A 16,300-nucleotide genomic window follows, 5' to 3' on the forward strand; every position below is an offset into this window, starting at 1 on the left:
CCATACTTATAGCTGCCCTGCCATTGGCTATTAACGAGCATCATCCTGGCATCCGATTGACTAAGAGGGACTTCTACCGTATGTGTCTATGTGTGTAGATGCATAGATATGTGTCTCTGCAGCGTCCTCGCCATTCGCCCCTCGAGCCATGAGGTGTTACGATAGTTTTACTTAAATGTGGATCCCGAGAAAAAGTGTTCACCAGTCGGGCGATCGCTCTCTATAAAACCACTTCTGAGCGAGAACATGCAAGCAAAAAACGATGAGGATGTTGAAAGTTCAATGACCATCATTTTTATTCTTTACTCTATTCTTTTTATTTTTTTTTTACATTATGCCCAACTCTCATTCATTGTGCAATAATCTACCGGTAATTGTAACATGTATTTGTTCCATATTTTGATGCCTTTTCATACTTTAGGAAACATTTATGTCTGAATTATGGGGGGCTTGGAACGAATTAGGGCATTTAATATGGAAAACACGTCTCTACTTCCAAAATTTTCTTGTGAAAACATTTCAAGAACCACTTAATTTCGTAAGTAGAGGTATCACTGTAAGCTACTCCCAAAATAGCATTATCTGCATTTTTCTGAACTAAACACTTACGTATTAACTGACTATGCTTGAACCTATTGCTTTCTCCTTTATTTATACACCCATTGTTTGTTGAAAACTGCTTCACATTCGTGTTGCGTGGGGGTCAATTTCAGGCACCTGAGAAAAGGTATTCAAGCCCAGCACCATTGCACCACCTTCTACATTTCGTTTGGATTCCTGGAAGATGGTGATGTGAAGCCAAGCTGTTGGCAAGAACTCCCACAAAGTCCTACAGTTGGAAAAAACAATTAAATGGGCTGCAAAGTCATCAGACGTTTTCTGGTTTGTGCTTTGAGGGTTAAACTCCGAAGCATTCCTATTCTTCTGAAATCTCGAATGCAGTATTAAATGGAGGATAAAAATACGGAGACAGAGCTCACTCACAGGTGAAGTCAAAGGTATTTTTCTGAAAAGTGTGGAGGTTGTGTTCTTTAGCTGAAAAAAAAAAGTTAAAACCAGCTGTTAGGCTGTTACTGCCAAAGATATAAAACCCAGAGCACAGGTCATTGGGACACTTTGATCCACAGTGACAAACACACTCGCACGCACACAAGCATACACAACCTCCCTCAACCGGAGCAATAGAGAAGACAGCACAGAGTGCCAGCGTGAGACAAGATACTTTCTGCCCTTGTTAAAAAAAAAACCCACCAGCTGTCTTTTCATTGCTCTCCCTGTCAGCACACATGTGCAATGTGTCCTCCGGCCTCAGCACTTTTCTCATTTTCTAATTAATGCTATCTGACTTGCCACCCCAGCCCTTGATTTAGCCTCCTCCTCCTTTCGACAGTCGTGATCGCAGTGTTTGTAGCTGCCCCAAGGAGATGCACAAACTTCACTTTTCTCCTACTCACCCTCTCACTGTCTTCAATCCATTTCTCATGCACTGCTTTCATCCAGCATACCGCTCATGCTGCTCCCCCTGCAGCCTCCGTATATCTTTGCTGCTCATTCCCCTCCCTCCACTTCATCCGTATCTCGCCTGTGCCTTCTCTCAATGTGACTCTTGTACATTCCTGTAACCACATGTATCCGCAACTATCGACCCAGTTTGCCAAGGGGTTCAGCATTACAACAAGGTGTTTCAACACACCTCTGATTCAGCTTTTCTCACTTTGGTTTTTGTATTCCTGGCCAAAGTGAGCGACTGCCTTTGTCGCCTGGGGGTCTTGCATATGTGAGAAGCAATATTATCAAGTGCTACTGCAACCGGAGCAGTGTATCAAGATCGTTGGAAAGGAAATTCATCAGTAAGACTGAGTATTATCCTACCTCTGATGACACTTTCCTTGACCTTGAAACAACTGAACCATTCGTAAGTGTGCTCACAATTGTTCAATGCTGCCGATTGCCACTATAAGAGGTATGTGCAGGGCAAAAAACACTCGTATGCATTTGGAATTTGACTTTACATACCTTGTAGTACAATGCAACATCGGTTTTTGTATGCCCTCATTTTAATATTTCTTTAAAATATTAAAATGAGGTGTGAGTGACAATTTCGCTTTCAGTTTTTGTGCGGGTAAAAAACTCCAAATGGAATGTAGCCCCAAAAAAAGCATCCCGTGCACGCGCACAACTTTATTGAGCATTTTCTTGAGCCAGCGTTATCCCACGATTTCATCAGAAGCATCTTGAAAGCAGTTTGTGTTCAATAATGATTGAAAGTTCCCTTTGATAAAGCAGACAAGTAACACCCTAGGATTTAAGAGGGAACTCGTAGCAAAGTATACAAAAATGGTGGATTACCCTGCCAAACAATATGCTCTCTTTGTTCTTCTCCAAAATTTGCTGTCTTTTATATGCCATCAAGAGTCTCAAAAAACTAATGTGTAAAAAAAAGTTCATTTAGAACTAAACAGTCCATTAATCCATTTCATTGATCATTTAGTATTAGTATTTCCCTTTTTTCTGTCATTTAAAAAAGTCATTCTCCAAAATTGTGTATATTTTGTGTTTATAATTGGATTTACTTTGAAATGACAAGTGCATGCAGCTACGTAGTTGATGGGAACTTGCGTGACTTCTCTCATCTACAAACAAGACTAGTAATTTCTGGTCTCATGGTTAAATGGTAACCGGTGGGGAACCACAAATAATTTCCACTTGTTAATGTCATATTCTGTCTGTTTGGCTTGGGTTTCAGCTCCAGCTGGAGTGAAGGGCGTTTCCCTCCAGCAGGCGCCCCTGTTGCTTGCCAAGCATTTAAAGACTGCCAAGTTGCCAAGTCTCTGTCAGGTTATTGACCTTGATTGCTGTTGTGCCTCAAGTGTTCTTTTCTCGACCTCCCAATACCATTCATAGTTGCTTTCATAGTTCCTTGTTTTTAGGTATATTATTATTTATTTATGGTTTTGTTTTGTTTTTTTCTCTTGATCTTTTGTATTGCATTATTGGACTCTTGACATTTTGTTTGTGTATTCTCTGTGTTTTTCCTTGTAACTTGCCTTTTGCAAGCACTTGCCCAGCGATTTCTGTTTGTACTTTATCTGTGTGCTTTTCTGTAAAATAAATAGTCTTGTTATCGCAATTTGTCTAAGCCTGCATTTCTGAGATCCAAGATATTATTTCTGAACCTGACAGTTAAACAACTTCTATTTGAAGTTACGTCTTACGTTTGGACAATTCGTCACAATTGCTCACCTGTCTGTCGCTCTCTCAACTATTGTGCCTTCCAGTGAGACAGCTTTTGGCAAGGCAGATTTAAGCTATTTTAAACATGTCTTTTGGCTTACCCACACATCATTTGTCTCTACTTGTTGCTTCAAACAATTTATGCTCTACTGCAGTGTGGAGGTAGAATGTGCATCGGCAGGCGTGCCTCTGTGCGCGTGCGAGGCTCTAAAACTGACACTGTGACCGCTACACCGCCCCCATCAAAAAATAAAAACACTTAAATGATTAAATACTTGGATTATTTGGTCACGATACAATTTCAGAAAATTAAGAAAAATATCATGTGGCCCCGGTCCCCAATCAAATGAAAATCACATGATGCTCACTGCACTTCCGATCATGTGATCAGATCCGGACACAGCTATTGTATACTTGCATAAGTACACGTCTATTTGTACAACACGCTCACGCTACCTCGGTACATCAGAGATATTTCCATAACTGCTTACACTGCCACAAGTAATTTGCTTTCAGATAAGTGGCTTAGCATGGTCACAACTGTCTCTGATCACGTCTGGCCAGAACAACCCGCATTAATATGCGGTGATGCTCATGCGTTACTGCCAACCAGACGTCACGCAGTCTTTCACAGTCTAAAAAGAGGCACATCAACAGCGGCGAGACATCCTGATTGCACACAACCAACTGTGCATATCGGCAAACTGTCACAGACAACGTGACATGTGTCACCAGACTCCCATCATGTGCCGTAACAGGCAGGCAACCAACGAAGGCCAAAAGAGAAGAGAACAGAACAAAGAGGTCAACCGGAAACAACTTTCAGTCTGTTCAACCCATGACTTTGAGTGGGACAATGTGAGAAATGCACTCGTGAGGAAAGTATCTCATGGTGTATCACAATAATATACACTAGAAAAATTGTAGAAAGGTTCAATTTATTTGAGTAGCTCAAGTGAGAAAGATTCATTAAATACTTAAATGCATGTGAAATACTTTTCAGAAGGCCAATTCTTTCCCAGTTTCTATATTTAGAATTTTTTTTATGTAATACTGTTTTCTAATTACGTGAGAATTTGGGCTTTTTGTTGGCTGCCTGCTAAAATCATTACACATTATTAACAAAATAAATAAAACTATTATTTTCCCGGGGCGGCCCGGTAGTCCAGTGGTTAGCACGTCGGCTTCACAGTGCAGAGGTACCGGGTTCGATTCCAGCTCCGGCCTCCCTGTGTGGAGTTTGCATGTTCTCCCCGGGCCTGCGTGGGTTTTCTCCGGGTGCTCCGGTTTCCTCCCACATTCCAAAAACATGCATGTCAGGCTGATTGGACGCTCTAAATTGTCCCTAGGTGTGAGTGTGGGCGTGGATGGTTGTTCGTCTCTGTGTGCCCTGCGATTGGCTGGCAACTGATTCAGGGTGTCCCCCGCCTACTGCCCGGAGATGGCTGGGATAGGCTCCAGCACCCCCCGCGACCCTAGTGAGGATCAAGCGGTTCGGAAAATGGATGGATGGATGGATTATTTTCCCCGTAATGAAACCTGTAATGAAACAATACAGGTTGCACATTTTTAACTCATTCAATCCCAGCCATTTTCACTGAAGCAACACGCTCAATCCCAGCGTTTTACTGGATTTTGACTGATCTTGCAAGGCCCACAGAATATTTGGTTCTAATGCTATATAAACACGGAGCCAACCAAAATAAAGTTTGGACTCTCTTCTTTCAGCAGAAAAAATGTTGCTTCCTTTTTCCATATTTCAGCAATAGGCATTACAAAATGGCTAAGTTTCATGGAAATGGCGATTCCTGGGCAAAAAACAGAGAAAAAGAGCTTTTTATAAAAGCATTCATTTCAATCACGTGAGACACCACTGCCACCTACTGGTCTCCTTTTTTTACATGATTTACACTGCAAACAGCTTATTCTCATTCACAGATTGCATCAGACCCTCCTCCTCTCTATGACACACACACAAAAAAAAGACAGACATACAAGCACGTCCTTGGTAGGCGGGGCCTAATTTTAAAAAAGATGTACAAGTACGTCTTGTGGAATGAAAGAGTTAATTGGACCACTGAAATCAATGAACTTTTCTACAAAGTTTTCCTTGCGTACGAATACACCAACATGTGGTGTTTGTTTGTTTTTGACAATTGGCTGCTGTCTTGGAGCGCACTATTGGATTGGATTGGATACAACTTTATTGTCAAATGTACTGTATGTGTAACATACAGCACAGATGAAATTTCTTCCCTCTCAACGTAAAACAAGAGGAACCGCTGCGGGTGTCCGCGCCGCGATTGTTTCTTTGTGTAATTAAGTGTGGACTACCTAAGAAAATGAAGGTTATATTTTCCACTCATATTCCATTTCCACTCATACTCCATATTTTTGACTCATACAGGTCAAATTCAGGTGAGTAAATAAGACAGAAAATTATTAACACTTACGAATTGAATGTCAAATGAAAAGGCGTAAATAAAAAAAGTTACTCACTTGGCTAGCTAGCGCTAAAAACAGAACAAAAAACAACAACTAGGACACTCGCATTGCTGAATGGCCATTCCCGTGTACGCATTCTTATGACAGTAAACATTTTAACAGATTAAGTACACAGTCCACGCAACACAGAGAGGATGTCTGTGAACATACATACATGTGTATTCAGATTCAGATTCTGAATCTGAATACACGTACATGTAGTTCAGATGCTTACATTACGGTATGTTTAATAATTGCCCTTTGTGTTCTTGTGTTATTTGTGTTTATATTATTGTCCTTGCTCAAAATTTCCATCAGCAGTCCTATAACAACCCATGAAGGTATTACACTGTCCCCTTGACATGCTCAATTCTTTACACCAGAACTTCAATGATTCTATTATAGATAGTAATATCTCACCAAGAGGCACCCTTCTTTCAGTTTCACTCATTGCTACTGACTGGGAAAAAAGCTCTCCATCCAACTTTCGACATGATCCTCGAGAAAAGAAATCCAGGATGCAAAATGCTTGGGAGTAAAGGATAAAGACACAGGAGAAGAAGAAGGGGGAAGAAAGTAGAAAGGCAGAGGGGGATTCAAGAATGCACGCACAATCACACGCGTGCATACAATGCAGGAAGGGAAGAAGTCACATCATTGCCCACATGTCTGAGGAGGGTCGGGCGTAAATGCCATTTCCCCCAGTTCTTGGACTCCTTCAAAATGCCAGCTGCAGCATCACAGATAACCTTGGAATGCTCTTCTGCTGTTGCTCCTCAGCACACCACAGTCATTGGTCAGCTCCTGCTTTTCAGTTTCACTTCTTGAACACGAACAGGCGAAATCCACCATGCTTGCAAATGGCTGTCAAATGATCACATATTATTTTTACCCCTGCAACTCTGGCTCAGGATTCAGTCAGCGCTAATTGCTTTCCAGTATGTTTTACAAAATATTCCCTCTGATCTTCCGCTAATTGTCAATCCCATCCCGCCGTGTTGCATAAATGAAGACGAAGATGCAAAGTTAGTATTCAACGAGGCACATTCACATATGGAAATTTTTAGCCAACAGTCAATGCCGTCTCTATAGCCCAAGGCTCCGACTGCTATGTCAAAGAACAGAGATACTGTTGTCTGACTTATCTGGGTTCCTCAACTGACAGCTAAAGTGTCGCCTGTGACCCAGTGCAGACAGTGCCAAACTATCACTTCACTTCACTGTCGCGGTTACTGTCGCGGTCTTTGAATGACAAAAATAACAATGGAATCGATTTAAAATGCACACTTTCAAATTGATCTTCTCTTCTCAATTCATTGGAAACAGTTTGCCTCTCAGAAGATAGTCATCTTTTTCTGCATTCATTTCCTCTGACCACGAGCTTATGTTTCATTGTTGTTTTACTTTCCTCTGATTCTGGTGCAGATCCGGTTCAGAAGAGGACATGCAAAATGATGTCGTGTTCACCATTGTCAGATTTGGTTTGATGAAATGAAAACCTGTGCAATTGTATTGACGGTGCAGTTTGGTGAAGTGTAACACTATCATAAAACATTCCGACCACTTGATAGAGGTCTTGGGTTGCTCTGATGCCTTTTGTTCACAACAGTCCTCATGCGCTGACACGGACGTAGAAAGTTTATCCATTCATCCGGGCATTCCTTTATGGACCGTGCAGTGCGCATTAGCACACAGTCATGGCACACAAAGGCCTTCTCCAAACTGTTCCTATAAAGATGAAACACTGCAATTATTAAAGGTCTCTTGTAAGAAAAAATATTTTTAGTTTGGCCTATGAAAGGCCAATAGCACAATCACTCATTTATTGATGAATTGACGAAAAATTATCATTTAATAGACTCCAGGTGTCCAACACAGATTAACCTGCGCTCGTGCGTGTGTGTGTGGTGTTGCGGGGCGCAGCGGGTGGCAAGGATTCAACACCTCGAGACTGCATCTATGAGCCTTCTGACAGGCAAGTGAATTGTTTTTTGTGAAGCCCTCAACCACACAATGCTTCGTTCCCTGACAATATGATTCAGGCTTACAAAAGCCATTAGTCACTGTTCACTTAACTGCCGCTGCTGTGCATCTCCAGCGATCCGTGACATAAATAACCATGCTACAAAGCATGAGAAAAGAAACGGAAAGCCTAACAGATAAGTGTTGTTGTGTTTTTTTTTTTTCACAACAACATCAGCAAATGATGCTCACCACCCTTGTGTGTGTTCTTGTGTGACCCGCACTCTGGCTAGTTTTCTTTTATGCTTCTTCAGCCTGTCAATGAAATCTGATCTAGAACTACAGGGCATAAACTCAGAGGCTGGATAAAGACTGTGTTTAGTGAAGACTGTAAACAGTCTCTCATGGCCCTGAACGTACAGTACTGTATGGGAGTTTGCATAGGCATTGCTAATGAACTTTTCATTCATAAAGACTGATCTTTTCAATCTAGCGAGTGACAGTCAAATTCATGTCACATATTTTAATCCATCCATTTCCATCCATCCATTTTCAAATCCACTTATCTCACAAGGGTCGCGGGCGTGCTGGAGCCTATCCCAGCTGTCTTAGGGCAGTCGGCGAGGTACACCCTGAACTGGTTGCCAGCCAATCGCAGACGAACAACCATTCGTGCTCACACTCACACCTAGGGACAATTCTGAGTGTTCTATTAACCTGCCATGCATGTTTTTGGAATGTGGGAGGAAACCCGAGTACCCAGAGAAAATATGCAACACCGAGAGAACATGCAAACTCCACACAGAAAGGCCGGAGCCGGAATCGAACCCTGTAAATCTGCACTGTCAGGCGGACGTGCTAATCAGACGACCACCGTATCTCCCGTATTTTAATCATGTTTCATGATTCAGTTTTTTTCTTGTCATATTCTGTTTGTTTTGATTGTGTTTCAGCTCCAGCTGGAGTGAAGGGTGTTTCCCTTGAGCAGGCACATGTGTTCCGCGTTTGCCCACCAAGCCTTGCCAAGTATTTAAGGACTGCCAAGTTGCCAAGTCTCTGTCGGATTGTTGACCTTGCACGCTTGTTGTGCTTCAAGTGTTGTATTCTAGACCTCTCAATATTTTTCATAGTCACTCTTGTTTTGTCATAGAACTTTGTAAGTATTGTCATTATTCCTTTTTATCGACCTTGATCTTTGGGTTTGTGTTGTTGGACTACCTGATATTTCCTTTATGTATTCTCGGTGTTTTCTTGTACCTTGCATGGCTTTTCCCTGGCTCCTTGTCACCAGTGATTTCAGATTGTACTTTCTCGGTGCGCTTTTCTCTAATAAATATTTTTGTTATCACACTTAGTCTGAGTCTGCATTTCTGCAATCCAAAATATTATTCGTCTCAGTTCAGAACCTGAGAGTGCTCGTTTAAGAATATTGCAAATTTCCATGGGATAAAATGTCCATGTTTACGAAGTGAGCACTGCGAATTTGCTCAATTCATTTCTATTCCACCAAATTTGAAGAATAATGCTTGCTTCAGTATTAATTAATCCTGCTCTGCACATAACCAACCAACATACACAAAATTTTGCAAGAACTGTGCAAATGTCAAAAGTATGTCAGATCCTCACCAAAAATTAAGAGAAATACAGCATCAACTATAAAGGAATAGTCTACATAACAACAACGTTATAAAACCTTTTGTTTTTTTTAATTAAACATTTTCTTTAATGGCATAGTCTATTCTACAAAGTATTCCCATAAATGAGGGCCATTGATTGCAAAGGAGATTTATATGCACACAGCTCAATCAACTTAATCATTTAATGTATTGTTGAGACTGGCAATTACAACATTTGAGATGATAAAACCGCAGCTGAGTTTAAAAATGCGTTTTTGTACTTTTCAACGGGGGTGTAGTCATTTATGTTTACACACAAGAATCTTTTCTAAATGGCTCCCAATAGTCTTTTAACAATAAGAAAAACATATAATATTGCAATAGGGCAATGATGCAACAGTGAGGAAATGGATGTGATTCTGAAAGCCTATTACTGGATCAAAACATTGGAACTATGCACTAGTGACCAATTTTCAGCATCAAAGTCATGGATGCTGAACAAAGTTCTTGAAATGGGTAAAGAGATGCAAATGAAATACATGCACAGAACACAATGAGCATGGCAGATGCTGGTATGGTCATTGCCCTTTGTGTCACGGAGACACAAAATCACTCCTGACCTTATCAAATACAGTTGTTGACCTTTCTTCTGTTCCTCTAAATGCGAACAGTGGGAAGGAGGCAACAAACTCAAAAGTCAGACAAATCCATTATCAACAATGCTGCCTTTGTGATATAATGACCTCAAAAGAATGTAGTTGTTACCAAGTGCACATTTGTTTGTGCAGGAAAGCATGAATATATGCCGTAGGACACAGGCCCACATGAAGAACATCAAACAAGATGTTGCCTAATTATGTTCAGATCGAACATTCATGGTATCTTCTGAAGTTGTTCCCTCAAGCATGTGAGGATTCACACGGAGACAAATTCGACTTGAGTCACCTTCCACACCGAACCGCAGCCCTGACACCCATCCATCCATCCACCCATCCATCCATTTTCCGATCTGCTTATCCTCACAAGGGTCGCGGGGGGTGCTGGAGCCTATCCAAGCCGTCTTCGGGTAGTAGGCGGGGGACACCCTGAACCGGTTGCCAGCCAATCGCAGGGCACACAGAGACAAACAACCATCCGCGCTCATACTCACGCCTAGGGACAATTTAGCGTGTTCAATCAGCCTGCCATGCATGTTTTTGGAACGTGGGAGGAAACCGGAGTACACGGAGAAAACCCACGCAGGCCCGGGGAGAACATGCAAACTCCACACAGGGAGGCCGGAGCTAGAATTTAACCCGGGACCTCTGCACTGTGACGTCGACACGCTAACCACTGGACAACCGTGCCGCCGCCCTGAGACCCATTTCCATTTTTTTCTTTTATTTAACTCTAAGCAAGCAGTCAAAACGCTCTGCTGCATTTAGTGAGGAGGTTAAATTATGCACACCGAGCGGAAGAGAAAATAGGGTGTGTGTGTGCGTGTGTGTGTGTGTGTGTGTGTGTGTGTCTCTCTCTCTCTCTCTCTCTCTCTCTCTCTCTCTCTCTCTCCCGAGTGAGGCATGTCAATTAATTTTCAGAGATTTGTGACGACTATTTACTACTTTTGACAATGGAGGGCGCTCTTGATACTGAGCAAAAGTTAGCCTTTGGTTGCTTTCTAGTTGTTCAGAGGAAATCGGCTGCTTGGAAAAAAAGTGAGCATGTCACAGGTACTTACTGCACAGACTTTGAGGACTGAGACCTGAATTTGTTGAACTCGCCTGGAGCGGTCCACTCTGTACCCAACTGCAAGAGACAAGTCATGACAGAATCAGAAGTGTGAGTGGATCATAAAAGAGGGGATATGAAAAACACAGCAAATATGGAAGAGCAGAGTACAACTCAGTGGATATCCGGGAATATAGTAACACAGTGCTAACCATCACTGTATCAGCACTCTCTCAGCTCAGTATCTCTCAGTGTTGATGGAAGAAGCATTCAGAGATGGATACACAATGTTGGTGTGTTCTCCTTGACTTTCAATTTCCATGTGCAAAAAACACACGATATTGGTTTCCAGATCCCAGATTCAATTATATGTGAGCACAAATCACACACGAATCTGATATCTGCAGTGATAGTGGTCAGTGAAGGCGGATGATCCATTCATTATTAAGGACCAAAATCTGAACTCCACTATGGAGCAAAAATAATTGAAAGAGGTTTCTGAAGACGAGTCAGTATGACTTCTGAAAAATACATCAGCAAGGGTCTGTTTTTAGGGCAGTGTGCAGGCCCCTTCATTTGACATTTTGCATTTATGCATGTTGATTGTTGGTATAATGTAGAGGTCTGGTCTGAAAATATACCATAAAGAAATGCATAAACACTGCACAAAAACTGGTTTCATCCGCTCTCCATGCTTGGCAAATGTTATGTCCTCCTGGCACATTTTATAGTAATTTCTAGAAAAACGGAAACTTTTTCTTTCAAGAAACCTATGATGACTTTTCTCAGATCTTAAGCCACATTAAAAAAATAGTTGGAGTCCAGCCGCCACACAACCCACAAGTACTGTTCTGTCAAAGCAAAAACATAAACAGAGCTGCATTTGGGGGTTTGTTTGTTTTCTTTCACCGGGGGCTGTGGGGCTGGGCTATTTGTGTTTGGTGATGTGTCCAAAAGCCACATATACACAGTTTGGTGGATAGTGTTGCTTTCATGAGTAAATAAATACATATATAAAGAAATAAATAATAATGAAGTGACTTGGTGGCTACTTTTTTTCCACGCTCGAAGCTCTGTTTCCACAAGTCAACCCGGCTTTAGTCGCAATGCCAGCATTTCTTCCTCGGTTGCCATAGTAACAAAAGCCGGACTCGAAATTGGCCAGTCGTATGTCGGGCCGAGCAAACAGTCACTTTGTGGGATACAGGGTTGGCCCCTAAATACAGGATAATTCCCGGGAGAGAAGTGTGGAAAGTATAATTGAATTCTCAATTCCAGAGGCATTTAAATGAAAGGATATCACATGCATGTTATTTAAATACATATCACTAAAGCTGACTTGAGCGCACTAAAAAAACTCCAACCTTCTCAGGGTACTTTTAAGTTTCCATGATGTTTTGATCAGCTCACTAGTGGCAGCGACAACCGCAGAAAGTAGAGCAACAGAATTTCTTCTCAGGTTTTTTGGCTTTGGAGGAATAATGCTTAAAAAGACGACAACATATTGAGGGTTTCAGAAGAGAAACCCGGCAAACCTTAAGCGCATGTTGAATAACTCACAGATCAAAACTAAAGAAAACCAGAACCTCAGCACAAGTTAACTGGGGAGGAAATTCATCACCTTTCAATCATCAAACAGTACATGGAAACAAAAAATTAGTCCGTACAGCAATGAAATATAGCAAGTCATGAGGGAGAAGCTGAATGGGATTCAATTATATAAATCAGGGTGGAGAAGGGAAAAAAACCTGATGAATGTATTTCTGATTAAGTGACATTTGATTACTGTAATGGTACCCAAAATGATGAGGTCACATTTTAACATTAAGCATTAACATTCAACATAAACCTAGTAGGAACAACACCTTTAATTACAGGTACCCCCCCCCCCCCACCCCCCGCCCCCAAAAAAAGTAGGTTTCTTGTGTTAAGACCATTTTTTTCTCTTTTATCTGACGGTTACTCAATTGATTTCATGAGTGATGGATTTTATCTTCCTTAGCTGAAGGTTAATGGCGGTACTTTAGTGTAAGATTAAAATGTTTGAACAGGTGCAATATTTACATGCACGCAAGCATGATATTTCCCTAACAACTCACTAATTACTGAGAGCTGCATCCTTACGCTAGAGCAGGCAGAAGGTACAGGTAAAAAAAAAAGTGTCCAGGAATCGGGAGTCCAACAGACAGACCATTACACACACACACACACACACACACACACACACACACACACACACACACACACACACACACACACACACACACACACACACACGCACGCACACTGTGCATAGATGAACAACCATGCAGGTATTTTTTATTTAATTTGGCCTCATGAAAAAAATATGCTTACTTTGCCTCATTTGAATAGAGGTAAGTACTTTTTTATGTTTATACCTTTTCAATATTACCAGCAATTATTTGTCCTTTTTTTTTTTTTTTAAAGATGGCAAATGCTTAAAAAGCATGACACAAGAGTCTCTCATTGCAAGGATATTTGAGTTTCATGACATAGCTGTTAATACATGTACGACAGCTCAGGATACAGTGCTATTTAAAACTCTTGGTAGAAAAACGAAGTCTTTATGGTACATAGCTGCTGTATGTACAGGTACATAAGATGGCATTTGCTTGATTAAAGTAAACCACATTTAGGGGACAACAGTTCTGGAGTAAAACTGAGTTATTTTGACACAAACAGGTTGGGCTCGCCTAATTGCTTCGTCCTCCAGTAGTTTTTGGAGAGTTTCTAAACTGTTTTGTTGAGTTTCGCATCGGTTATTTTTGTTGAATTTCAAAATGAATATGTGAGCATGGCATTCGTTTGACATCTATATGGTTTGTTGATCGTTTGCAATAGGCCATAAAAGGTGAAAGGCTTGCAAAATGAGCAGGTCAGATGTTGTCATCACTCTAGATTTGCAAGTCATTACTCAAGTACCTACCCTCAGTCTTTGTTGAACATGCCCTCTAAACCATCACAGTGCATACAGCTCTCCTTAAATACAGTAGATGCATGCACACATATTTCACAAAATGAAAGAGCATTAATGTGCGTTTTCTTTTCACTTCATATTAATTAGATGACCATGTTTTTGCATTTAGCATAGAAAAAAATTGAGTGGAACCAGTTGATGAGAACATTTTAATTAATGCAGCCATTTTTGCAGTGTGTTGGAACAAAAGACACAATGGCTGCTGAAAGTCTGAGAACGTTTCCCTCTGTGCTGCAATCCAAAATGCAATTCCACTTTTATTTGGACAAAGAAACTAATCTGCAGAAGGACAAACTCTACTCTACTGTCTGGCACAAATGTAGCTCATGCTTAGACTGACTGTCCCCAATGAGAAGTTGTATTGGAGCAGTATGGAGTGTGAACAAAAAGAATGTTTAAATCACTGTTGGACACTGAATATATGGTGGTCCCATTAAATCTTCTCTATATTGTTTGAGTAAAACTGAGGGCTGGAACAAATGTATAATTCGAGTTTGACTTTGAGTTTTTTCCTTGTCTGTGGAAAGTACAGTACATGCACTTACCCATCTCAACATCAGGCGGACCCCCGCATTCCAATTTAAACCACTATTGAATGTAATGTGAGAGAAACGGTACTGTCAATTGTTGATACAATTTATAATTTCAGTAAGACAAGTCTTTGTACTGTACACACTAACTAGCGTCGCGGGTGTGTTGGAGGCTATCCAAACATTCTTTTGGCAAGAGGCGGGGCACACCGTGAACTGGTTGCCAGCCAATCGCAGGGCACACAAAGGCAAACAACCATTCACGCTCACAATCACACCAACGGCCCGTTTAGAGTGACCACTTAAACTACCATGCATGTATTGTGTGGAATGAAACCGGAGTACCCAGAGAAAATCCACGCAGGCACGGGAAGAACATGCCAACTCCACAACAGGAAAACTGGAGCCCGGATTTGAACCCAGAACTTCTAAACTGCAATGTCACTGATCGTGTAGTAGTGCACTCGCCTGACTTGTGTGCAGGCAGCGTGGGATCGGTTCCCACTCAGCGACGGTGTGTATGTGGGTGTGGATGGGTGTTTGTCTCCATATGTGCCCTGCGACTGACTGGTGACCAGTTCAGGGTGTAGTCTGCCTTCCGCCCGAAGTCAACTAGGAGAAACGCCAGCAACCGCCCACGACCCTGTTTGGGATAAGCGGTTTTGGAAATGGATGGATGGACAGATGGATGAACTTCGAAACTGTGAAGCAACGGTGCTAACCAGTCCACCACCATGCCGCCCAGAGAGATATTATTTTCGCAATCTCTTTGTTATTTTGCATGTTCATTGTGATCATGTTGAACTGCCCTGCATTATACGCAATAACTAATATAGATGTTAATTTGTTATTACTCTGACAGTTTAATCTCAAATGACATTCTTTTCTCCGTAAAGGCAAAAGCTTCTTGCGTTTGAAGCTTGCAAACTGTACAGGCATACCTAATGTTGCGGCAGGAGATCTTTGTGACAACAACAACACGGTGACTTTTAATTCTCATTCATATCTTTAAGCGAGAGGTGGAAGCTGGTGTCTAGCTTTTCAGTATGTACAATACGAATAGACTATTCATTAGGAATTAAGTTATATGCTTTGTTTGATTCAAACACTCCTTCTCAGGTCTGCATGTAAACAATTCATTGAGGGTAAACATTAATTCCAGTAATGATTCAATTCAGAAGCTCAGTCGATAGATTCCCCACGGCAGCCATTCCTATTCAAGGCAATAACAACATTATTTAGCATCCAAAGTACAGTAACGGGGATGAACCTTACTCTCTATAAACGACAGAATGGAATTTAAGATTGCACACTTGTCTCAATTCGATAACAACTTTGAAAAAAAGAAAAAAAACATATACCAAGACTTCTCTTTCTATACTCAAAGGCAGCTGGCTGACAAAATGAGGGCAGGAGTATGGATTAAAATACTTAGCTGGAAGGCGACGCCCGGGAAGACAGGATACGAGCGCTGTGACAGCCGATGGCAAAATGAATGATCTCTGGCCACAGCTCCCCCAACATTACCCCCATCATATTTCTCCACTGATAAATGTCACATCAATATTCACTACCTTCTAATTAATCTCAGCTCCCAGGGAACCCGGTGACATGTCACATCTTGTTGGAATGCAGATTATTCCATAGTTGGACCTTTGCTCTCTCGCTCATCGCTCTCATTGTGACTGCACTGACAACATGGGAGGAGGACATTATATTTGTGAAGGTTGGCAAGCGCTCGGCGGGTGCTGGATGCAAAATAGGGGACG

The 16,300-nt window shown here is 41.5% G+C and overlaps 1 protein-coding gene across 4 annotated transcripts in view; it reads right to left on the reverse strand.

The window, feature by feature from the left end:
- b4galnt4a (beta-1,4-N-acetyl-galactosaminyl transferase 4a) overlaps positions 1-16,300 on the reverse strand; it is a 151,653-nt gene that overhangs the window by 33,366 nt on the left and 101,987 nt on the right. For 3 of the 4 annotated variants that reach the window (XR_015100694.1, XM_086109068.1, XM_086109069.1), the window contains exon 7: positions 11,014-11,081. The exons of the other annotated variant lie outside the window; for it this stretch is intronic. Coding sequence is in view for 2 of the 3 variants with exons in the window: in XM_086109068.1 (XP_085965194.1) it covers positions 11,014-11,081 (68 nt within the window). In the remaining variant the exon portion in view is untranslated. The remainder of the gene's footprint in view (positions 1-11,013; positions 11,082-16,300) is intronic. 4 annotated transcript variants of the gene reach the window in all.

Source organism: Hippocampus guttulatus, chromosome 4 (genome assembly GCF_054856545.1).
Source record: "Hippocampus guttulatus isolate MCC_2025c chromosome 4, RoL_Hgut_1.0, whole genome shotgun sequence".
NCBI lineage: Eukaryota > Metazoa > Chordata > Actinopteri > Syngnathiformes > Syngnathidae > Hippocampus > Hippocampus guttulatus.